The sequence below is a fragment of the Petromyzon marinus genome, chromosome 48 (genome assembly GCF_048934315.1).
Source record: "Petromyzon marinus isolate PM22_M1 ecotype Great Lakes invasive population chromosome 48, UKy_Petmar_22M1.pri1.0, whole genome shotgun sequence".
Classification (NCBI taxonomy): Eukaryota; Metazoa; Chordata; class Hyperoartia; order Petromyzontiformes; family Petromyzontidae; genus Petromyzon; species Petromyzon marinus.
The window spans coordinates 4,664,075-4,690,783 of NC_133714.1; the positions used below are offsets into that span (position 1 = coordinate 4,664,075).

General features: G+C 47.0%; 1 protein-coding gene across 2 annotated transcripts in view; it reads right to left on the reverse strand.

The window, feature by feature from the left end:
• Window positions 1-26,709, reverse strand: part of LOC116952664 (sodium- and chloride-dependent creatine transporter 1-like) — a 59,147-nt gene that overhangs the window by 15,420 nt on the left and 17,018 nt on the right. For both annotated transcript variants that reach the window (XM_032972229.2, XM_032972228.2), the window contains 5 exons: window positions 17,127-17,261; window positions 10,099-10,202; window positions 5,319-5,443; window positions 3,586-3,698; window positions 2,048-2,185 (listed from right to left, as the gene is read on the reverse strand). In XM_032972229.2, coding sequence (XP_032828120.1) covers window positions 2,048-2,185; window positions 3,586-3,698; window positions 5,319-5,443; window positions 10,099-10,202; window positions 17,127-17,261 — 615 coding nt within the window. The remainder of the gene's footprint in view (window positions 1-2,047; window positions 2,186-3,585; window positions 3,699-5,318; window positions 5,444-10,098; window positions 10,203-17,126; window positions 17,262-26,709) is intronic.

The following is a 26,709-nucleotide window of genomic DNA, read 5'->3' on the forward strand; positions in this document are numbered from 1 at the left end:
TTGGCCAAAGAGCTTTTGGGAAAAGCGTTCGTGTCGGTTCTGGCTGCCTTATCGCTTAATCTGAGCGAAAACTGTGCACCGTTTACAAGTTTTTAGTTTTAAAGTTTTAACTTTCAGCCTCTCAGAAACGGACATCTGTGAAAAAGAGCTTAGTATAAAATAAATATTCTGACAAACGTAGAAACGTGGTCGCTTGTGCACTCACACTTGCTATGAGCGCTCCAAACAGCTGGGGGTGCTGGTGTACCTCCTCGAGTTCGGATTGAGGTCCGTACGGCAGGCTAGCTGGCGGTGTTGCCGGCACGATGCCCAGCCAACTTTGTTCTTAACCCCCAGTGCTTATATTTGCTTGTGTAAGGCCCATGACCTCGCGCACGTGCACACAACCGGCAAATAATACAAAATGGTCGAGGCAATTAAATATAGGGTGTTTCAAAAAAATGGGCCCGATTTGGAATTCGCTATATCTCTGCAACCACGAACCGCCCGTGAATGAAACTCTTACCACTTGAAAGGGCGGGCCAGGGAGTTTCAAATGATTACCGCGAGATGCCTCTCCCAGCGCACAAACAGCCCCTAGCCTCAGTCATTCGCAAGACACACTGCCTCAGCGTTATTTCTGGAACACTATTTTTTTCCCAGGGGTGTTACTTAACTCCGCGACCGGGATAACCAATCAATCCGAAATCAGTGCCACACTCCGCGATGTCGAAACGCCAAACATTAGCATGAAAAAAAAACCCGTTATCGAAAAATTCAACTTTGAAGAGTGCATCGTGTACTTGCTCGTCGAGGTGAGTCGATTGCCGCATCGCCGACCATCAACAGTCTCAAAATGACTGCATCACGGACATTATGCGAGAACCCGGGGTACTATGGTACCCTGGGGTATCGCCATAAGGTTAATATGTACGTGTAGAGGACTACTGATTATTTAACATAATGTGCGGGGAGTGGTGGGGGGGATGTAATCAAGGATAAGTTGCGAATTCACTTGTGTGTGAGATTGGGTTTGCCCTGTTAGCCACAAAAGACTACCCTTTATCCTTCACACTGAAGATATATGAGGTCAATTTAGCAGCAAACTAATTTGTAAAGCAGAATTCGTAATACAAAATGTTTCTCTATTACACCGTAACAGAGTTTGGACAAAGCCGAACAACAAAGTGTTGTATTTCACCAGGTGAGCACCAATGATGTGTAATAGCGAGAACAGTTAAAATAATTTGTTTAAATTAGGGAATTTAATTTATTTGGATTTTGGTTATAGTACAACTTAAGGCCAAATCACCCATAATGTACCCACCACCATCAGACCTCAGAAACTAAGCAAGACTGAGGTTGGATATTGCTTAGATGGGCAACCACCAAGCACATAAAACGGGTATTGTGGGCAGTTAAGAGGGCAGTACAGCAGAATCAATTGTTGTTCTGGACTGCCCTCACCTTTACCAACCTGCAATCACCAGCGTGGTGAAGTATGGTGAAATAGTACACTCTCTGCACGGCATGGGGAGGGATGTCTTCACTCGTCCAGCAGTGGATTGACAAATGGGCTGTACGGGTACATGGATGCCTACTCTTGAGAAAGGTTTTCACGCGATCTTTAATTTTTTATCTTTCGTGTCCGCTTTTGGTAATCCCCGTAAATGGCACCGGATGGCTGTGACTTGGTGAGTACTGGCGGTGGTGTTAGCGGTTGGCGCTACGCTGCACTACGAACCTGGCAACCCGAGTTCGATTCCCGCTCACGGCCAACACCAGTGACCATTATCTGAACCGGTCCTGGGCCTCCCCTAGGTCGACTCGGCCTCAAAGGAGTACCTGATGCGATGAGTAAACATCACCACTGGGGAGACAAAGGCGGTCAGGCGTGGTGCTGACCACCCACCCCCTCGTGTGCCGTTCCGGCCTTCATAGACGCTCGCTAACAGCACTTGCCCCTACAGTCTGGTAAGGCTATACGCTGGACCTTTGTCTTTGTCTGGCTGAACAGCCGACAATACTAGCTGAGCCAAGTAGTGTCACCTGACAGCGTAAGCCTTACATCGGTGATCATGGAAAAGGCGAAAAGGAAGGAGATCATGCTGTAGATGGCCACAAATATCTCTCGGCAGTAGCCATTACTTAGCCGGGCTGGGAACAGGTCCGAAATTCCCGTCACGAAGCCCTCCACTCCCACAAACTGCAAACACAACAGCCACACACGAGACACGGCAGTTAGCATCGCGGTCAAAGTCAAGTGAGGATCGTCGTCAACGTGATTTTGCTGCTCGAATGAGCATCGAGGCGGTGCTTATCTCCCATTTACAGCCCTGAGCCAGTTGGTGGAATTTGCACATTCATATGTCAGGGGGCGAGTCTACCCATAGGAAGAAAAAAAATCACCGTTAACTTTCCCACAAATTGGAATTATTTTATCGACCCCCCCCCCCCCGAAGGCATGATGGGCAGAGTCAACGCCCAACCAGCATTTGAAATCGCAACCTTCCGATTAACTGCTGAGCCACCTGGCTGGTTGTATTGGCTGTTGGTGGTGATGCATCGTCACGAGCTGGTGCTTAATTTGTCCTTCCCCCACCGCACCTCCGATTAGCATGGTTGGCCACGTGCAGCGCGAAAGAAGTTCAACGCACGTGCAGTACATACCGTGGAAGAGTAGGCCAAAATACCCTTCTAGGAGGGGCTCTCTAAGAGTTCCCTCGAAGTGGAGGCCCTATCCGCCAGCAGTGCAGTGAGCGGGTTATTTTAGGACAGCACCTTTGACGATATTACGTTAAGGATGGATAAATAACCGCAGCAATACTGCAGGCGGGCACGTCCGGGAGGGTGTGGTGATGTCACCGCCACTGAGTGCTGAACGGGAGGTTGTTATTGTCGGTGATGCAAGCTGTAAATCCAGCGCGGTCATTTAAAAAAAGGACTGACTAAACATTCAGTGCCTATTAAAAGGATTAAAAAATGCGCCGAAGGTTATGGGCACGCTCCCTGCTTCTCCACTAAACTTGGGTGTTCCTCTTCCTTGACAGGCAACCCATCATAGCTATCGGTGCTTTTACACACACAGACATAATTTCCAACGCTTCATTGTATTAATTGTTCTGACGGTGCTGAGTGAGTCTACGCCTGGCGATTTTAAAAAATTCCATCAGGTTCTGTAAAGTAAAAATCTCACATGGAGTCTTGAGACTCAGTGAGGCTTTACCGAATACATAAACGGCATCTATGTATCATTATTGACAAACAAGATAGAACTAAACTAAACCATTTTGATTTAACCAGGTAAGGCCCACTGAGCGATATAGCGCTTTTTTAGAAGCGACCTGGCCACAATTGATAGCTCAACGAAGCGGCTTATCACGTGGAAATTTATAACAACCAAATCCTCTGAGCGCATGTTGAATCTAAACGTGCAGGGAAATACCAGAGGACCCAGAGATAAATCCACGCGACCATGGGGGAGAGAGACAATGCAAACGCTAAATATACAACAGGTGTCAGTGTCGGGATCGATCCCACGACCTCCTGCATGCCAGGCGAGGCAATTAACATCTCCTAGCCACTGTGGCGCCCCAACCCACTCACCTGACTGTCAAGTCCAAGCAAGAGCAACATGAAGAAAAACAGGGCAGCCCACACTGGAGCGACAGGCATCAGGGACACGGCCTTGGGGTATGCAATGAAAGCCAGCCCAGGACCTGGTGTCCGTACAGAAAGCAAACATTGAGGTTAGCGGCAGTTCAACGCGAACAATTAATATATCCTCAGTGTACAAACAGAAAGGCCAGTGGAAGAAGCACCGAGACCCAATGTACCCTTCTAAAATGACTAGAACACCCATAATAATCACAGCAGAGCAACCAGTAACCTATTGCGTTTCATCTCCATTTACTTAGAACACTATGGCCTGACCTGTGAATAGACTCGTGCGTTCGTATTCGAGTGAGGAATGGACAACTGCGGAGGCACCCTTCGATTTTGACTCGATGTGTGATTTGAATCCTGCAGGGCGCCCGGGTATTACTGCGGGTGTATTAACCATAAAGTACTTTGTCCCATCTGCCTGCTTCCCAGTGGACGTTCAAGATCCCCCGACGTTGAACAAAATGAGTAGGTCATTGCGTGCAGCACCATGGTCCACATTTTGCCAAGTTAAAAAGAAATTACTCACAAATCACTCAGTCGGGATTGCATTTCAGAATCATCGCCTGCTCCTGGCAGACTAATGCCATTCATAATGAAGGTTTTTGGGTTAATGCCAGAGTCAATTTGTGCCCACGGGGATAGCTACCTCGGGGAAGTGCCCTTTCAAACATGTGAGATGGAATGTGACGTCAGTCGCTTCCCGAATGTGAAGCGCTCTGATACGCCCCAGGGTCAACGGGTCTCTATGACAAACAAATTATTATTATAGTCGTATCATCGTTTATCACAATTAAAGCTGATTGGGATGCAAATAAGACACTCAGGGGTGACTGACAGAAAGTACGAAGTGATTTGGGAAAACAGCACTTGAATATGAAAAGCAGCACAGCAGTGGCACGGAAAGAAGAAAACATTCAATCAACAGCAGACAATACACGTGGATCAGGAACGTCGGCAACGAAAGGGAAAATGAAACGACGTTTGAAAAGTGCGCAAGGATGCATCGAGAGATGAGTCAAGGAGAAGGGAATCGCAAGGAATAGGTTACAAACGCGAACTTCTATTCATTTAATAAATAGAAGTGGGTGGGCTTGTGTGGGACACATCGCTGGAATTGATGATGGCATTTCTGATAACGACTGTGACGGAATGGCAGTCCAAGGAGAAAACGAACCCCAGAGGGATGACTACCACGAGGACGGGGCGCGGTGAGATCGGTCGGTGCGCAGGGGTGAGATGGATTGTGTCATCGCAGGGCCGTGAGGTGGGGTAGGGAGGCCTTAATCCTGCACTGTTAAACCAGCGCCTCCGATTAGCACGGTTGGCTACGTACGGTGCGAAAGAAGGTTCAACATACACACATACATACGGGTAGTTACATACAGTAAAGTATTCCACGTGGGGCTCGCTGGGAACCGAGCTATGGACAGATGTGTGAACAGTTCGGATACGTGAACATCGGTGGAAAAGTGACCGCTACACCATCAGGCGTGGTGGTGGGGGGGGGGCCAGTCGATCTGTCCCGGAGGATATTTGACAGTCGGATATTGCGACGTCGCACCACAACTACGCGCGTGTGACGTCCAAGGGCCGCTAGACGTGGCGTGCCATTCTTTACCCACGCGGCCCCCCCCCCCACCCCGAACCCCGAACCCCTCCGTGGTGTCCCTCACCTGATTCCGCCACCTTGGATATGTCGACCCCTTGCTCGGCGGCCATGAAGCCCAGGATGGAGAAGACGACGAAGCCGGCGAAAAAACTCGTGCCGCTGTTCACCACCGCCAGGATGTACACGTCTCTGCGCGAGAGGGAGGCCACACAAACAGCAGCAGGGCGACAGCGCGAGCGCTCGTGTGCCATCGTCGCATCCGTCACCGCCATCGCTCGCCGGGCGGCGGTTGGCTACACCGCCGATGCTCGTGGATGCCTGCAGTCCAGCACTGTGGAGGCAGCAGCGAGCGGCTGGTTGGTGGATCGCCCCACAGATATCGGTAAAAATTCCATTCCCGTGGGGGCATCGAGGAGGGGTCATGACCCCCCCCGGATTGCCACGAGAAGGCGGAACAGCAAAAAAAATGTGCACTCCAGCTGTTCCGTCTGTATGGGGCAGAGTGTTTCCCCATAGCACACGTGCAATTTCTCAGGGTTCATCTTCTTTGGTTCTTTCGGTAAAGTCACGTAGAATGAGAATAAAATAATAAATTGATAAAATAAAATAACACAATAATATTCTCACGACGTTTCGGCCACAACACAAGCGGCCTTCATCAGGTGAATGGACGAGACTGTCTGATAGGACGAGACTGTGCTGGTTGTTGCTGGCTGCCTGGCATTTGGGGGCTTTGTGCCGGTGCTCAGCAACTGTTATAAATACACTTTAAAGAGAATTGATTTACCAAAAACACGTTCTTACAGCCTTTCTGAATTCAAGGAGAGATTAACCGTCATCTGCCGCAACTTTAATCGTGTTATTCGTTGCTGGTGCTGTTACGAATCGCTGCTTAGCGCCTGTGCTGAGCTACTGTGGATAAACAACAAAAAATTGATACAGAAAGCTGGAACTTCTTGCACCATGAACTGATATCATTGCTTCGTTTCCACAGTTGTTGTCCGATTGGGCTTCTTCTGTCCTTTGGGACATTCTGTCGCCAGTCTCATGCTACAATCACCACCCCGACTATGCACGTCATGTGCTGCCAAGTTGAGATTACCTATACTTATCTCGACAGACAGCTGGATCCAACGACCGATATGAATCGCTGATACCTCGGCTTCTTGGAACGAATGCATCGATGCTAAATTTATCCGAAGTGGCCTCCAGATTAAATTTAATGTCTCAATTTTTAGTAGGCCACACGCAAATTTAATAATTATAAACACGTTATGTACGCAAAACAAAGGCAGCTTTCTCTTGTTTGCTTTGATTTAATTGTGTTTGAATTGTTTTGTATGCACTGCTGATTTATTCCTTCTTCAATGTATTGTTACATTTTTACACATATTTATTGACATGTTGTTTTTTCACCACTGTTCCCTAAAAGTTATTCCATACCGTGTTTTTTTATGTGTTTAAACACCAGGTCTTTTTTGTTAAGAGGATTATTGTCTCAGTGGACTCTCACTCAGTTTGGCAAAAAGTTTATATATTGATTGATCTGGCACTACCGCTATCTGTCGAGAGCTTCCAGAATGTTTGCTTCTTTGCCTTAAACAAAAAATATACACCAATTGCGCATGTAACATGGACACGTTCAGCCCTTCTGTCAATCCACTGCTGGATGAGGGCCTCCCCATGGAGTGCATGTCCAACTGGACATCTGTGAAAAAGAGCTTTATAGCTCATCGGATTCCTCCAGTATTCTGATTTCACCATACCTCACCACGCTGGTCAGTGCGCGTGTTTGTCAGGGGAGTACAGAGCAACAATTGGTTCTTCTGTGCTGTTCTCGACTGCCCACAGCCACCTGTTTTATATGCTCGGACGTTGGCTTATTTGGCAAAGTGTCTCGATCTGCCTCTGGTGACCGAATTCCAGATTCAAGCCCCCTAGATCTCAGCGGTGTCAGCTCAATGCCCTGACCTAGCCTCCTGTGCGAGTTGGCCACAAGTTGTTTCTTAGCAGCACATCCTGACCCTAATGAGGCTGATAGAATTTCAGTACCGTGACCTGGTGTGTGTCTACACTACTCTCAGAGAACGGTAGCTAAAAATAACCCGTAATTATCATCCCAGGAGCGCCAACGTAGGCTGATCGTCGTCAAAGAGAGTCGAAGTGATTTCCTGCTCAAATGAGCATTTGAGGCATTGGTGCTCATCTCCTGCTTACAGCCCTGAGCCAGTCGTGGAACTTCCCCGTTCCTATGGCAGGGGCGATTTTATCCACATGTATATTGAACATACGACAACCCGATGTTGACGTCCCCACAAAGCAGAACTTATTTTATTCACTCCAGAGGGATGATGGGTTGAGTCAATCCCCCAACCAGAATTTAAACTCGCAACATTCCGATTGTGCGAGCCGCTAGCTCTATCACTGAACCACCTGGCTGATCGTAGTGCCGTAGTTATTAATCTAATTGTGTTACAAAGGCAGGTTCTTGGAGCATCATCATCATCAGCCATTGTTTATCTTCCCGTGCCATCAATCGATCATGAGGGTTTTGTTTGACTATACTTCACTACACTCATCAGCGCTGGTTGTATTGCATGTATGTTGGGGCGCCATAGTGGCTAGGAGATGTTTACTACCTCGCTTGGTACACAGGAGGTCGTGGGTTCGATCCCGACCCTGACGACTGCTGCTGTATATTTGGAGCTTTCTCCAGGCCCTCCGTTGTTTTTTTTCCTCCACATTTAGAATCAACAACGTGAGTTTAGAGTATTTGGCTGCGATAAATTTCCAACGTGACAGGCCACTTCGTTGAGCTATCATTTGTGGCCAGGGCGCTTCTGGTGAAGAGCTACATAGCTCAGTGAGCCTTACCTGGTGAAATAAAAATGGTTTGTTAAGAGTTAATAGTTAATGTTGAACTTCCATCGCACCGTACGTAGCCAACCGTGCTAATCGAAGGTGTGGGGGGCGGGGCGGGGGGGGCGCAAGCAGGTTCAGGGATGAAGGAAGGACGCTTCGTCTCGCGTCTCGATGAGCGCTCAATCGCCGTGGGGAGCCCCTATCCAGTAGAGCAGTGGTTCTCGACCTTACTCTTTGGTTGTTTCGGTAAAGTCACGTAGGTATAAAATAAAATAAATCACGACGTTTCGATTGCAACACAAGCAATCGTGACTTTACCGAAAGAACCAAAGAGTATGGATTCCTGCAGTCACGAAAGCTTCAAATCTAGATTGGTTCTCGAACCTTGTTGGGCTCCTGCTGTACCGGCCTTGTTGAATTTTAGTTTCAACCGCGGACCCCCTGGCTTGCCTGGCCCAACTTGATTCAGAGACATAAATGTATGAATAATGAACGTCGATATTTGAACAAGTTGTCCATTTTGGGAGGTATCCCAACGAGCCAGTTAACTGCGAGCGAATAATCAACGGACGCTCTGCGCACGTGACATAATTTGTTGGCGCTCACTGGGTACTCTTGGAAACCACATTGTTTACGATCAATGAGTTTAGAAAAGTGTTTTATATCGTCCTAGGTTACCACATGGATTTACATTTTTACGTAGTAATTTTATATTGGCAGGTTCAAACATGATTATTCACCAGTGACTCTCATGTCCGATATAATTTCACACGTTTATAAGTCACCTAACGCTACCGACCGGGACATTGCCACGTAGCCCCAAGGGGTCCCGCGTAACCCCCGCGGTTGAGAATCCATGCAGTCGAGCTACTCAGGTGTGCCAGGGCAGGCAACGCTTCTCCACCACGGCTGCAAATATCGAGCGGGTGGCTCCTTTGAGCCATCGCGAACGGGGAACAGCTGACAAACGCCAGCGCCTAGAGACGCTTACAGGGTGAGCGGCAGGGGTTGGATACCGACAGACGGGGCAGATTAGGGGATTAAACCTGGGCCGTTTGCACTCTGTGCACTAGACGCTAATCTGCATGTGGCACAATCGAGGAGTGTTCTTTTACGAGGTGAAAACCCGTTTGGGGCCGTCCATAAATGACGTCACGCACCTAGGGGGTGGGGGGGGGTCAGATACTTGTGACGATGTGTGACGAGGTGGGGGGAGGGGGGTTGAGAAATGTGACGTCACATCAAAATGCGCAATTTTAAATAAATATAGACAACACGTTCTACTTAATTAGACTTTTTAATAAGTGTTTTCTCCTACAATATCGGAGTGCAGCGCCACATTAAATACGCACTACAATGACAATAGTTTCAAGCGATTTGAAGCATGTTTTATTTTTTTTGGGGGGGGGGGGCAGAGCTTTGTGACGTCATATTTAAGGGGGGGTCTGACTTTTTGTGACGCCGTGTGACGACGGGGGGGGGGGGTCAAAAATCGTCCAAAATCGCGTGACGTCATTTATGGACGGCCCCTTTTGCTCAGGGTGAACAACTCAAGTCGGAAATGTTCATAAAAACGACAACAGTAAAAGTTGAAATTATATTGAGATTGTTTTGACGTTGATCTTGGAGTGCTGACATTTGTGATTATAATACGGATGCTCTGCGTGACGTAGTAATTGTAACAATACAAATATAATTATTTGTATCTAATATAGTGCCTGTGTAAGCCGGTGGACGTCTCACCGTCTTTGTTCGATGGCTAAGCCAAAAACCGCTGCTGCGAGGATGACCGGAGTTCGAATGATGGTTTCTGCTCCTTGACGAGCACAGCAAGGTTTTGTGGTTCATTTGTGGCAAGGGCTTTGTGTGCAATGAGTGCGACATTATAATTTGGGCTGAAAAACGGGCATTGGTCTGCCAGTTAGGCGTCTATGATTTTGTGTGTGTGTGTAAATCTCCATTGAGCCATTCGCGCAACTCACTTGTAGCAGTCATTGTGGAAGCGGTTGTAGCTGCCCAGGGCTGCCAGGGCTCCCAACCCAACGGCGTAGGAGAAGAAGATCTGAGTCCCCGCGTCGATCCACACCTGCAGACGGACAGGCCTCGTTACCAAGCTGCAACGTGAACAAAATTCCCTGGCACGTGTCGCGACGGGTACCGCAAGATCCGGCCGTGTCCGTCCGGTGCTCGCTGAGCTGCATTGGCTTCCCGGTTGCCGAACTAATTCGTTGTAAGGTCGCTCTGATTACACACAAAGTACTTGCCACAAATGAACCACGATACCTTGCTGATCTCGTCAAGGAGCACAAACCATCACGCGGACTCGCAGCGGCTTTCGGCTGGCCATCGAACAAAGACGGACATCGAACCGCGCACTTTCAGACGCGCTTCTGCGGCTATCTGGAACGCTCTTCCTTCCGATTTTAGGAAGCCACTGGAGCTGTGCCGCACCTTCGATTCGCACGGTTGACTATGCACGGTGCGTAAGTTCAACACGCACACACACACACACAAATGCCTCCTCATTGTTTTCTGCCTTATTCATTTGTTTTTACCTCCACTCACATTCCAATTGTGCTATAGGCACAGTGCAACGGGACGAAGCTATTTCGATTCAGAAATATTATCCGAGATAGAGTCGATCAGGACAGAGCGACTGATGTTTATTGCTATTGATGACCGAGAAACGCCAGAAATCTGAAATTGTATACCAACGTTGTCGACCCTATGCATCTAACAATATAGATTTTAAACACTTTTGTTTTGTGGGGGGGGGGGGCTCAGATTGATTGGTTTATTCATAGGGCAGGACCAGCTTAAATGTCTTTAAAAAAACATTCTTGGTATTATAATATTAACGTGTAACGTGCCACACAGCATTCGCTCACTCGCGTGGAGAGAGAACGACTCAGAGGTGCGGGGAGGAATCGCAGGCGAGCGGGGAAGGCAGCAGTCACGCGGTGCTGCCGGAAATTGCCAAAGCTCTGTGGTCCTCTATATATTAAGGTTGCTATCAGCCAATTAATTAGTGTTTCCATGTGGGAGGAAACCGAAGCACCTGGAGAAAACCCGTGCACACAAGAAGGGAAACATTACATGCAGTACCGTACATACGGAACAGGCGGGGGTCCACATTTTTGCTGTAATGCCAACTGCTGGCGTGCCAGGGTGTGATGCCTCAGTGAAGCCCACGGGGATGGAGTTTCACAACATTCGTGCGATTCACCAACCCTCGCCTCGACAGTGATGGCTTAGAGGAGTGCGTTCCCACTTTCATTCCAATTGTGCTCTCGGTATCACGTCATGAGATTAAAGATCCATTCACAAATCTCAAAGAGCGGTCTCTGCTTCACACGTCAGAGAATGGCCGCGGAAGACGGTTGTGGCAGCACACCTCCAGAAAAAGACATCCCCCGTGGGGAGAAATGTTTTCGCTTGAGAGACCAGGGTTAAAAATTCCAGCACGAATTTAAGATTCAGTCTCGATCGTGTGTGTGTGTGTGTGTTTTTTGTTTGTTTCGTCTCATCTCGCTCCCTATGGGCCACCAAGTGCAGCTCGGTTTCGCGTCACGAGACGAATGCAATTTCAGCCGACCTCCCCCGCACCGGGGGCCAACGTGACCACGGCCCTCTCCGTGGACGCGCCCAGCGACGGATCGTGCCGCGCCTCCTGAGCGGACGGTGGAGTTGGGGGCCCTCGGCTCCCGCGCTGATGATAAAGTGGCTGTCGCTTGGCTCAGCAAGACGAGCGTACGATGATGAATACGTTGATCAAAATTGTGGTGTATTACCACATTTCCAAAATTATCAATCTTCATCCACCTTATTTGTTGGTTCATAGTTTCCTGGCATCACAAATTCAATGACAGCACGGCGCTTGAGTTTGAGATTTTTAGCACCCAAGAAGCGCAACAATTTAGGATATTGCGTCCTTGCAGTTTGAACCTTATGAGCATGGACTTTAAGTAGCTGCAATATCGGTGGTCTTTGGTTTTTACATCTATATCAGGATCAGCACATTGTCCACCATCCTTGCAACCCGGGCCTCATTTCTCTCTCGATATGATCCTCGGCTGGTTGGAGTCGGGATTATCGATTCAAGGCACTACCACTAGAATACATGGTACATGGCCCATCATAATCCTGTTTTGTTGAATTTTCCCAAGTGGTGTCCTTTTCAATCTCGATTGACCTTCTCATTTCTCGAGAGCTGCTCTTTGTGTTTTAGTTTGTTGCCCTTCCCCCGCACCTCCGATTAGCACGGTTGGCTACGTACGTTGCGAAAGAAGTTCGACGTGCATAGATACTTTACTTAAGGACACTTGGTGACTTATTAAGCGCTATTTGCGCACGCGTGTTGCACGCCAACGCGTACGCGCACTTCCGCGGCGCTGTATAGTGAGGGCAACATAAGGGGAGAGAGACATGTTGTTCCAAAATCAGTCCTGGAGCAATGTTCCTCAATGTTCCGGCTGAAATTAAACATTGCTCACGTGTTTTAATTATTTTTAACGTGAAGTGGTTTGAGGGATTTAACTCTATCCGACAACTCTATCCGACGTATTCTTGTATCTGATTCCAGCGAGAGACTGACAATCTCGCTGCCCCATAGTCATTGGCACAACTCTCCAACTGAGATAGAAAATGTCAACATTTTTTTAAATTTTTACCTCACCGAGTCAGATTTCTTTGGGACTTAGTTGGACTCAGTCTGGGTGGGGGTTTCTCGCTTTGGGGAGGCAGGGTGTCCGGTTTGTCGAAAGTTTTAGAGGGGACCAAGACAGTGACGGATCCAAGGGGCGTGCGATTGCTCCCACAATCCCCCTCTTGAGACCTGGAAATTGGTATTTTATTTATATTTATGACTGAAAATACACAGACATTTGTTTTTCTCCAATATATAACCTAATTTTAAAAGTCTTTAAATATCAGACGTTTACAGACATGCCTCTGCACCGAGAAATGAAGCATACAACCAGAAAGCCGCTTACAATTATGAGTAGATTCATTGATTGTAACCGACTGATCGCCCCAAACTCTAATGAAAACTCCAAATCTCTTGTTATTTGTTTTAAAAACCGAGGGATGCTACCCTGGTGCAATGGTTAGAACATCGCACGGTGCGCTCTGTCGGCACGGCCGTTGTAAAGGAGAGCCGACACGAGGTACGCAGAGGGTTCGTCCTTTATTTATTCCCCCAGTCCACACGTCCCCCCAGTCTTCTCCGTCCGTTCCACCGCCAGCTCTCCCTCCTTGCTCCCCTCAGCCCCCCCCCCCCCTCTCCGGCTCCTCACGCCTTCCCACTATTCCCGCTCCACTGCCCACCTCTCATTTTGGTGCGAATCCTTTACCCCTTAACATCCATCAAAAAACGGTGCAGGTTTCTTTTTCAATCGCATCGCCAACTCTATCCCCGCCCCGCCCCGCCCTGCCCCGCCATCCACCCGGCGGTTAAAACGAATACCACCGCAGTTAGTCGACTGTCGGGTGGCGAGTGGTTATAGTGTGGATACTGCCACCTCCTCCAACACGTCCGCACGGCCGAAAGTGAAAGAGTAGGCCAAAGGGATCGTCGAGAAAGCCTTCCCAGGGGGGGGGGGGGGGGGGAGGGACAGCATTCCGTTTGGGAGAGCAAGCAATTGCAGGGATGCCCACTTAACTTTTTGATAACTGAAAAAAAAACGTTGTGAAGCACTGTTTTTTTTTAAAGTATTAAAACAAATAATAGGATGTTACCCTTTCTGGCAATAAAACAGGTGTTAAGATTTTCAAACACAAAATAAATACTTTGTGCAAGATAAAATCAGAAAGGGTAAAACCTATTCTTATTTTTTCATACTTTGATACTGGCAAAAAAGGTCCCATGATAAACCTTTCTAAGTTATAATAAAGTTTTTTTTTCGGTTCGATCGTGTAAATACAAATGTCATATTCTTAGATCTTTCGGTAAAGTCACGTTGAAGGGAAACAATAAAATAATAATATATATAAAACAATAATAATTCTCACGACGTTTCGACCATAACACAAACGGTCGTCATCAGGTGTGTCGGTTTGCATGATATATAATTTGTATTGTTTTATATATATTTTATTACTTTATTGTTTCCCTTCAACGTGACTTTACCGAAAGAGCTAAGAATATTTAATTACTGCAGTCACGAAAGCTTTAAATCAAAATGTACAAATGTGTCGTTAAACCCGCCACCACCCGACACAGCCAATTAGTAAGGTTTGTCACGTAAACAGAACGTGCCAATTAGTTACTAGTTCAGCACACCGGTGTGTTGGAGAGTAAACCCACAACATTTACAATCCGAGTACGACGTTTCGCCGGTGGTTACAACCAGCTTTGTGAGGCGATAGTCAGAATTGTGATGAAGTCCTGATGTTTCGGTCCTTAATAGAGGGGGTAAAGGCGATGTCATCACGGTGGGCCTATCAGGCTGGGAAGAGTTAATGTGGCCATATAAGTTACAATGGATCACGTTTTATTTGAGAATATTCCGTGCTATTATCAAGATACAGACGACATCAATCCATCAAGCTACAGACGACAATAATACAACATGTAACACAATTTTTGTTCCTGGGTACTAAGTTATTTTTTTATTGCTTATGCCTCAAAAGTATATTAAATGGCTATTATTATTCCACACAAACTTTGCTTTTGTGACCAGGACTTTATGTGAACGAAAGACACAAATGCACACCACGTTTTACCATTGTAAATAAGTCAATTTCAAAATATCACTGTCCTGGTCACAAAAGCAAAGTTTGCGGGGAATAATAGCCATTTTCTTTCCTTTTGAGGCTAAGCAATTAGGAAATAATACTTACTACTGTAATGGGTTCTGGAGACACTTTGCATAGGCAACTTCTTTATTACAATACAGCACTCCAACAGTCCTGATACACCGTTACAGCCTAGGGACACAGCCTACTCCTAGCGTGCCGTGACACTGGCAACGCTCTCGGATCCTCTGCTATAATCACCCTAGGGGAGGCTACCCTGACCCCACCCAGCCAAGGTGCGGGTCCAGACTCTGGCTTCCTCGGCCCCACACCCTCACAAGGGCCGTGGGGCCGGGAGTCCCACCACTTGCCCAGAGTCTCATCACTGGCCCAGAGTCTCATCACTGGCCCAGAGTCCCACCACTGGCCCAGAGTCCCACCACTGTCCCAGAGTCCCACCACTGGCCCAGAGTCCCACCACTGGCCCAGAGTCCCACCACTGGCCCAGAGTCCCACCACTGACCCAGAGTCCCACCACTGACCCAGAGTCCCATCACTGGCCCAGAGTCCCATCACTGGCCCAGAGTCCCACCACTGGCCCAGAGTCCCACCACTGACCCAGAGTCCCATCACTGGCCCAGAGTCCCACCACTGGCCCAGAGTCCCATCACTGGCCCAGAGTCCCACCACTGCCCCAGAGTCCCACCACTGACCCATAGTCCCACCACTGGCCCAGAGTCCCACCACTGACCCAGAGTCCCATCACTGGCCCAGAGTCCCACCACTGGCCCAGAGTCCCATCACTGGCCCAGTGTCCCACCACTGGCCCAGAGTCCCATCACTGGCCCAGAGTCCCACCACTGTCCCAGAGTCCCACCACTGGCCCAGAATCTCATCACTGGCCCAGAGTCTCACCACCGGCCCAGAGTCCCACCACTGACCCAGAGTCCCACCACTGACCCAGAGTCCCACCACTGGCCCAGAGTCCCATCACTGGCCCAGAGTCCCACCACTGGCCCAGAGTCCCACCACTGACCCAGAGTCCCATCACTGGCCCAGAGTCCCACCACTGGCCCAGAGTCCCATCACTGGCCCAGAGTCCCACCACTGCCCCAGAGTCCCACCACTGACCCATAGTCCCACCACTGGCCCAGAGTCCCACCACTGACCCAGAGTCCCATCACTGGCCCAGAGTCCCACCACTGGCCCAGAGTCCCATCACTGGCCCAGTGTCCCACCACTGGCCCAGAGTCCCATCACTGGCCCAGAGTCCCACCACTGTCCCAGAGTCCCACCACTGGCCCAGAATCTCATCACTGGCCCAGAGTCTCACCACCGGCCCAGAGTCCCACCACTGACCCAGAGTCCCACCACTGACCCAGAGTCCCACCACTGGCCTAGAGTCCCATCACTGGCCCAGAGTCCCACCACTGGCCCAGAGTCCCACCACTGACCCAGAGTCCCATCACTGGCCCAGAGTCCCACCACTGGCCCAGAGTCCCATCACTGGCCCAGAGTCCCACCACTGCCCCAGAGTCCCACCACTGACCCATAGTCCCACCACTGGCCCAGAGTCCCACCACTGACCCAGAGTCCCATCACTGGCCCAGAGTCCCACCACTGGCCCAGAGTCCCATCACTGGCCCAGTGTCCCACCACTGGCCCAGAGTCCCATCACTGGCCCAGAGTCCCACCACTGGCCCAGAGTCCCACCACTGGCCCAGAATCTCATCACTGGCCCAGAGTCTCACCACCGGCCCAGAGTCCCACCACTGGCCCAGAGTCCCACCACTGGCCCAGAGTCCCACCACTGGCCCAGAGTCCCACCACTGGCCCAGAGTCCCACCACTGGCCCAGAGTCCCACCACTGGCCCGCACAGTGTCCCGGCCCTTACAAGGGCAGCGGGGTGAGGGGGTCTAGGGTCCTATCTAGCTGCTGGTCTTCGTTCTTCGGCTGTGACTGCTCCAGATCGGCTGGGGAGATTCCCTTTTATGCCTCTTGCCCATTGAGGGGTGGGGCTGAGGGATCCTAGAACCCCCGCAGCCCCCCCCCCCGTTGGGGGCGCCGAGGGGCTTAGCTGTCTGGGATCCTGAGCCCCCAGCAGCCCCTCCCCTCTTGGGCTGGCACTGCAGCCCCTCCCCTGACGGTACGAGGTAACGTTCCACCTATGGTGCTACACTACCCAGGAACAAAATTTTTATTTTTTGTTACACCGTGTAATTATTGTCGCCTGTATCTTGATGGACGATAGGGAAATGCGAAGAGGCGAGGTACCTGTGGCTCTGAGAGCTTCTGCCAGTCGGGCTTCAGGTAGAAGATGATCCCCTCGTAGGCGCCGGGTAGAGTGATGCCGCGAACAAAGAGAATCATCATGACGACGTAGGGGAACGTCGCGGTGAAGTACACCACCTTGCGCAGAAACACCGCCAGGTGCCGTCAGTGCCACCGCGATCTCCGCATTGTAAAACAAAAGAGACGCGGCCACTAGTAGCGCAACCGTGGCTAGGAGATGTTAACTACCTCGCATGGTATACAGGAGGTTGTGGGCTGCGTCCCGACCCTGACGCCTGCTGCTGTATATTTGGAGTTTGGGTGTCCTCCCCATAGTCGTGTGGATTTTGTCTCCGGGACCTCCGGTTTTTCCCCTCTACATTTAGAATAATGCGTTATAGAATATTTGGCTGCTATACATTTTCCACGTGATACGCCACTTCGTTGAGCTATCATTTGTGATCAGGTCGCTTCTGAAAAAGAGCTATATGTAGCTCAGTGGGCCTTACCTGGTAAACTTCAATAAAAATAAAACTGCTCTGGGATACTCTCAATGTCCTTTCTCAGAGACGCTGGCGATCATGGCCTTAATTCCAATTCGCTCTGTTTGTGATATTTGCTTAAGAACATTGCATCAGATCCCACTCCCGGTTACTACCAATTGTTCAATTTGCATACGCAACTTAATTCGCTGTCTTCGCCCAGCTTCTCGTGGTGCCCCCTATAATTATCGGAGCTCTCGAAATGGTATCGGGCATTGTCATAGGCCAAACCTAAAACTTTAAATTGTCAACAACTGCATTGTAAATGAATGTAATAAACTGGTCCAATGTGTCTGCGATTTCACATGACCTTCTTGCATAATATATTGCTCTTAATGGGATCTCACCTGGGCAAATCGATCGACATTATGTTCAATTTGGTGATCCCATTTATCCAGTTTCCCGGCTATTTTACAAGGGGGATACGTGGTGCGTGAACACAGCAACAACAAAACATAACCAAAACATCAATATTGCAGAGAACGAGTAGAGTACAGAGTCCTAAAGGAATCTTGCTCATAGTATTTAGATGCTATGCATACAAGTATTTGTTTCCATTATACTGTACATATTTAAAATAAATACAATTAATTTAAAGAAGACTCCGGGACCGGCCCAGGACATGCTGGTGGGACTATGTCGCTGGGCTGACCTGGGAACGCCTGGAAAATCCCCAGGAAGAGCTAAAGTCTGTGTATAGTAGTGTATAGTGTAGTAGTGTATAGTAGTGTAGTCGTGTATAGAATAGTGTATAGGAGTGTAGATCTAGGAGTCTGTCGCCAGGGAACGGCGACAGACTCTGGAGTTCTGGACCGCCACGACTCAACACGCTGCCGCCACGACCCTCACCAGGACAAGCGGATTCAGAAACGAACAAACGATTCCAGCCATTCAGCTAATGGATGATGGCTCTCTTCCACGCTTTGTTGATCATAGGTTTTTTTTAACAACCATACGTCACCACGCTAGGCATTGCAGGCTGTTTAAATGATGTTAGCCGTGGTTGGGAATCGAACTTGGGTGCTGGGTTAATAGTGCAGTGGACGAAATCAATACACCACTACTCCACCACACACATTTGAATACAATAAAGTATTTTACCATCATTACCCATGGTCAATCCACGGCTAAGTGGAGGTCTCTCCAATCTACAGCCTGCAATAGTAATCCATAAAGCACTAGCACGAACTGCTTTGTACAATTAGCAAAAAATCCCATTACTACAGCGTAGCATCTTCTGTGTAAGCAAATCACAAGTTTTATCATTTAATTTCTCAAAAGTGCCAGCCTCCACTTATCCCTTCAGGCACTAGGAGGAATTTTCCACTGCAGACAAAAAAAAATGCCGCAGAGCCCACCCCGAAATTACGGAGAGCCGCAGCTGCCTCCTTCCTCTTCCAACCGAGGATGAATTTCGGGACTACCCCACCCCGCGAGCCTGCACCACCACCTCCACCCCCACCACCTCCACCACCTCCACCCCCACCACCTCCACCACCACCACCTCCACCCCCACCACCTCCACCCCCACCACCTCCACCCCCACCACCTCCACCCCCACCACCAACGCACGCGTGACGCAAATGTGCGCGTGGCTGGCGCGCCAACGCACGCACGCGCACGCGCCAACTCCCTCCCCCTCCTCGTCTCGTGCCGCGTGCGTTCCGTACGGACCCCCCCCCCCCCTCCTGCTGTGAGAGCCGAGTCTCCCTCCCATCCCTCCCGGGGGGGGGGGGGGCACCGTAGAGGTTCTGCGTGCAAAGTCAATCGAATCGAATCAAAATCAAATCGTGTCCTCTCCCCCTCGCAATGGTTTTCGGCGCGTTCAATCGCGTACCCCGATATCAGTTGAGCAAAGCATTCGCCGAGGAACGCGTGTGAGTTTATTTACGCTCGACAGTATTTGTTTTTATTTTTACAATTGACGGACGAAAATCGTTGAGCGGCCACGAGGTAAGCCTGCCACTCGTCGCCGATGGATGAGCCGGTGAGGCTCCGTCTGATTTGTGACGAGACGAGACGAGAACGAACGGGTCTCAACAAAGACTGATGCAGGCTGAGGTCATTTAGTGGCGTTATTGAAGAATGCGGTTCACTGAAGAACCTCCCCCCCCCCCATGGTAATTTCATATACAGTATATATATACCTACATTATTTAAAAGTATTACTGAGTTAACTAATTAGTCAAACTGATAATATTGTGGGAGGGAATGACGAATTGTGCCCCTCTCACACATAATAAATTAACACCGCGTGACCATGGGTCGGCACTTAACTCTGAGCGATTGGCTCTGAGCCGATGGTGGGGAAATTCCACCTTACCATGACGGGGGGGGATCACATACAGAGGTCAATGGGCCGCGTCGTTGCTGAGCACAGGTCCAAAACGTAAAACGGCCAGGAACAAACAGCGCTATCAAAATTGTAATAGATACAAGTGCAACTCGTTTCTTGAATTGAGAAAGGTGATTTAGTGTTAAGAACTTGGGATAAGAGATGATGGGAATGAATTATAAAGTCGAGCAGTGCAAAAGAAGACGATAAAAAATATATAAAAATTTAACTAGTTTTGTTCTTTTTTATTTAAAGCTTTCGTGACTGCAGGGATTCATATTCTTGGTTCTTTCGGTAAAGTCACGTAGAAGGGAAACAATAACATAAGAAAAATACAAAACAAAATTCTCACGACGTTCCGACTGCAACACAAGCAATCATTATCAGGTGTGAAAACCACAGCAATAATTTTTTATTCTTATTTTATTGTTTCCCTTCTACGTGACTTTACCGAAAGAACCAAGAATATAGTTTCGTTCTACCAGGTAAGGCCCACTGAGCTGATAGCTCTTTTACAAAAGCGACCTGGCTCTCACACACGATTGCTCAACGAAGTAGTTTATCACGTGGTAATTTAAAGCAGTCAAATACTCTAAATGCGTGACGTTGATTTGAAAAAGTGGAGGGAAAAAACCGGAGGACCCGGAGAAGAATCCACGCGACCACGGCGAGGAGAGAAGTGCAAACTCTAAATGTAAAGGCGTTAGGGACGAGATCGAACCCACGACCTCCTGTATATCAGGCGAGGTAGTTAACATCTCCTAGCCACCACGGCGGTTGCGGTATGGTGGTTGAACGCAATTTTGGATGAGGAATCGAGGTACGGTACTGGGATGATGACATTGAGGGGATGTCTCAATCCAGCGGTTGATAGATCATGTCTGATGGTGATGCTGAAGGGATACGGGGCTTGCGAGTTGACCTTTGGATTTAAAATTCCAACCTTGTGATTGGGAGATGAGTATTCTAGTAGCAGCACCACCTTTCCAGATATAGAGTTATATTCTTATCTCTTTCGGTAAAGTCACGTTGAAGGGAAACAATAAAATGATAAAATATATATAAAACAATAAAAATTATCACGACGTTTCGACCATAACACAAACGGTCGTCATCAGGTGATGGTCGTCATCAGGTGATGACGACCGTTTGTGTTATGGTCGAAACGTCGTGAGAATTTTTTCTTGTTTTATATATATTTTATCATTTTATTGTTTCCCTTCAACGTGACTTTACTGAAAGAGCTAAGAATATGAATTACTGCAGTCACGAAAGCTTTAAATCAAAATATATAGATTTGTAGAGTAAGAATACAATCAATACGCAGTGCATTTAACTATGAGTCCTCTCAAAGTGTTTTACAATGTTGAATAAATTACAAACCAGTATAATTACGAACAAGGTCAAAGTGATGTCCTGCTCAAATGAGCATTAAGACGGTGCTCATTTCCCGTTTACAGCCCTGAAACACTGGTGGAAATTCCACATTCATGTGGCGATGGCGAGTGTATCCATGAGATTTAAACCACTGTTTACTTCCCCATAAAGTGGTACAGTACTTGTTTTCGCCGGAGGGATGGTGGGGCTGTCAACCCCCAACCAGGATTTTAGTTCACAACAATCGGATTGTGAGCCGCTCATTCATTAAGAAAATCAAAGAGAAGGAAGGAAGAAAGCGTCCTTTAAACTAAGAGTTAATAAAAAAAACTAAATACTATTCCATGGAAAAATCATTCTCAAACAAGTATCACACGTGATGTAAAATAATGATGGAGTTACCAATCGTTTTAGGGGCCGTCCATAAATGACGTCACGCACTTCGGGGGGGGGGGGTGTCAGATATTTTGTGACGATGTGTGACGAGGGCGTGGGGGCTTGAGAAATGTGACGTCACATCAAAAGTCGCAACTTTAAATAAATATAGACGACACGTTCTACTTAATTAAATAGACTTTTTTTAATAAATGGTTTCTCCTACAACATCAGAGTGCAGCGCCATATTAAACACGCACTACAATGACAATAGTTTAAAGCGATTTGAAGCACGTTTTATTTTTTTGGGGGGTGGGGGGGGGCAGAACTTTGTGACGTCATATTTGAGGGGGGGTCTGACTTTTTTGTGACGCCGTGTGTCAAAAATCGTCATTTATGGACGGCCCCTTAGGGAGTGAATGAATTATTTAGGTCATCATCAGCCATGCTCAATCCACTGCTGCATGCAGACATCCCCACCCCAGCACTCGCTATCGCTCATGATCCTGCTCTGTAACGATCCACCCATGCACCTGAGCTGATTTCATCACTCCATCTTCTCGGCTGATGCTCAATCTATTCCCGTTCCATATTTTGGCTGCCACTTTGCTATTATTCTAGAGCAGTGGTTCTTAACCTTTACTGCTGCCTTGCACCGCTTTGGTTCTCAATCATTAAAAAAAAACATATACAATGTGAAAAAAATCCATAGAGGCTTTGATGAAACAAAGTAGTTGTATTTTGATTTAAAGCTTTCGTGACTGCAGGGATTCATATTCTTGGTTCTTTCAGTAAAGTCACGTAGAAAGGAAACAATAAAATAATAATAATAATACAAATATATAAAAAATACAATTCTCACGACGTTTCGACTGTAACACAAGCAATCATCACCAGGTGTGAAAACCACAGCAAGAAAATTTGAAAAATTTGAAACAAAAAGTGGCGGGTTTTTTTAACGTTAGCACCACGGAGAGCGATTTGGCAGTTATTCAGATGGACGAGTCCATCTATGTTCGGAAAAGAGGAGGGGGGAGACGAAAATAATGGATGCGGTCTGAAAGCCACCGTAAGCGTGAACAATCAATTAAGACCTGAAATGATTTATCAAATCATTCCAATGATTGCTAAGCCAGAATCCATCTTCTCGGTTGAAATTGTCTCTGTGTTTGTATATGTGGATAGCCTCATGAACGAATCTTTCATGGTAGCCAGATAGTTTGCAAATAACCTCTGTCTTGGAGAAGTCAATGTCATGTGAGCCTACTGAATTATAACAGTGATCTGCCACGGCCGAGGTGTTGGTCCTACCGTGTTTTAGGTCTGCTTTGTGTTCACGAATGTGGTCCGAGACATTTCGTTGGGTTTCTCCAATATAACTACTACCACAGAGGCAACTTAGTTTGTAGACGCCAGGGTACTGTATGTCCGGAATCACATCTTTTACAGATAGAACCAGATCACGGATTTTATGTAATGTGTTGAATCGGACCTGGATCTTGTGTTTATTCAAGATTTTGGAGATCTTTTTTTGTGATCCCCGCAATGTAGGGTAAAGGTGATGGTTTTGAAAGGCTCCTCAAGAGGGTACTTCTTCATGGTTGGAGTGATAGCTTTGCGGATTGTGTAGTCGGAGTAACCATTAGCCTTAAAAGCTTGGTGTACGTGCTTGAGTTCACTGGCTATGTGTTCCTGGTCGGATATGCATTGGGCTCTATGGTGCAGAGTCTTGATGAGGGAATTCTTCTGGGATGGATGGTGGTGGGAATCCGGTTTCAGGTAAGCATCCGTATGGATAGCTTTCCTGTAGACAGAGTGGCTCATTGAACCATCAGGTCTCTTTTTTATTAGGACATCCAAAAAAGGTAGCTTTCTATCTTTTTCGACTTCCATGGTCAATCTGATGGCTGGGTGTATGGAATTGATGTGGCCGAGGAATTGGTCTAGAGCAGGCCGTCCATGTGGCCAGATGACAAAAACCGCCACTTTTTTCAAATTTTCTTGCTGTGGTTTTCACACCTGATGATGATTGCTTGTGTTGCAGTCGAAACGTCGTGAGAATTTAATTGTTTTATTATTTTATTATTTTATTGTTTCCCTTCTACGTGACTTTACCAAAAGAACCAAGAATATAAAGTAGTTGTACTTACGTACCCGTGCTTAATTTGTTTCTATTATTTACGTTCAAAACAAACATCTGGCATGTCTCGCACCCCCAGAAAGGGCATCACGCATCCCCATGGGGTGGGTGCACCCCAAGTTAAGAAACCGCTGCTCTAGACCATCATCCCTTCTAACGACGCGCCCTGCCCTGGCGCAGTTACTTTTATTCCAATCCGTGTGTTCCTCCTGCCTCTCAATTAATTACAATCGATGTCCTTGATTGAGCCCTAAATCAATGACGTTGCCTTCGGTCCATTCACACTGAAATCCAATATCACTGAGATTTGTACTTGTTGTGAAGTAGTCATGAATAATTGCAAAAACAACAACAAAGTTTTGCGAGTATTGTTTCACATTTATAATTTGGGCTGTGACATGACCACGCGATTACCGTTTCTTTGCGTGTTCAGTTGTCTCGTGCTTGTCTCGAAGTGTTAAAATTCACATCTACACTAATTAACATCTACACTAATTCACATCTACACTAATTCACATCGACATTAATTCACATCTACAATAATTCACATCTACACTAATTTACATCGACATTAATTCACATCTACAATAATTCACATCTACACTAATTAACATCTACACTAATTCACATCTACACTAATTCACATCTACACTAATTCACATCTACACTAATTATCATCTACACTAATTCACATCTACACTAATTCACATCGACATTAATTCACATCTACAATAATTCACATCTACACTAATTTACATCGACATTAATTCACATCTACAATAATTCACATCTACACTAATTCACATCGACATTAATTCACATCTACACCAATTCACATCTACACCAATTCACATCTACACCAATTCACATCGACATTAATTCACATCTACACTAATTCACATCTACACTAATTCACATCTACACTAATTCACATCTACACCAAATCACATCTACATTAATTCACATCTACATTAATTCACATCGACATTAATTCACATCTACATTAATTCACATCTACACTAATTCACATCTACACTAATTCACATCTACACTAATTCACATCTACACCAATTCACATCTACACTAATTCACATCGACATTAATTCACATCTACACCAATTCACATCTACACTAATTCACATCGACATTAATTCACATCTACACTAATTCACATCTACACTAATTCACATCTACACTAATTCACATCGACATTAATTCACATCTACACGAATTCACATCGACATTAATTCACATCTACATTAATTCACATCTACACTAATTCACATCGACATTAATTCACATCTACATTAATTCACCTCTTCAAAGCAAACACACCAAAACTCTCCATGTATGGGTAATGTCACAAGGCTAACGATATAAAAGAAAAACACAAATATTGGCTCTGTTTAAATAACTGGAAAATATAGAGCAGCCTAAACGTTCTATGAAAAAAATAAATGTTCCGATTTAAACTTTAAACCCTCATAGCTCTCCGATGCATTCTCGGGTTGTGCCACCTCGTGTTGTTCGGCACAATGTCCGACGTTTCACTCGACGTGCTGGAACCTTCTTCAGGAAACGTAAGTGAGCAGCTCACGTACTCCCTCCGTAGTATAGCGTGATCTCACTGGTAAATGACTTTCACGCGATCGTTATTCTTCCTGGAAGTGCAGCAAAGCACGAAAAAAATAATAATAACCTGCTTCCGTTCCTCCCTTATGTCGCAGCCCTGCAATTGCCTGCTTACCTCACCGCTGGTGGCGGAACCGCCTCCACGACAGGGAGCTTTACAGGGACCCTCCAGAGGGTAATTTAGCCAGACGTCTTGGAAGATGTGCGAGTGCCCACAGTTAACCCCCACCACACGCGACGAGCCCAGTTTAACTTGTAGGCTTAAAAAAAAAGAACGTTATTGTGGTGAACCATGATTTAAAGCTTTCGTGACTGCAGTAATTCATATTCTTAGCGCTTTCGGTAAAGTCACGTTGAAGGGAAACAATAAAATAATATATATAAAACAATAAAAATTCTCACGACGTTTCGACCATAACTCAAACGGTCGTCATCAGGCGTGACGGTTCGCATTTATTTATTTATTTTTAAACGGTGTATTTATTTATTAAAAAAAACGTCAGCGCCACGCGCAGCGATTTGGCAGTTTATTTAGAAGGACTAGTCCATCTATGTTCTGAAAAGAGGAGGGGGGAGACGAAAAATTCATGTATGCTGTCTGAAAGTCACCGTAAGCGTGAACAATCAATTAAGACCTGAAATGGTTTATCAAATCTTTCCAGTGATTGCTAAGCCAGAATCCATCTTCTCGGTTGAAATTGTCTCTGTGCTTGTATATGTGGATAGCCTCATGAACGAATCTCTCATGGTAGCCAGATGGCTTACAAAGAACCTCTGTCTTCGAAAAGTCAATGTCATGTGAGCCCACTGAATTATAACAATGATCTGCCATGGCCGAGGTGTTGGTCCTATTGTGTTTAAGGTCTGCTTTGTGTTCACGAATGCGGTCCGAGACATGGCGTTTGGTTTCTCCAATGTAACTACTACCACAGAGGCAACTTAGTTTGTAGACACCAGGGTACTGTATGTCCGGAATCACATCTTTTACAGACGGAAACAGATCACGGATTTTATGTAATGTGTTGAAACGGACCTGGATCTTGTGTTTATTCAAGATTTTGGAGATCTTTTTTGTGATCCCCGCAATGTAGGGTAAAGTGATGGTTTTGAAAGGCTCCTCAAGAGGGTCCTTCTTCATGGTTTGAGTGATAGCTTGTGTACATGCTTGAGTTCACTGCCTATGTG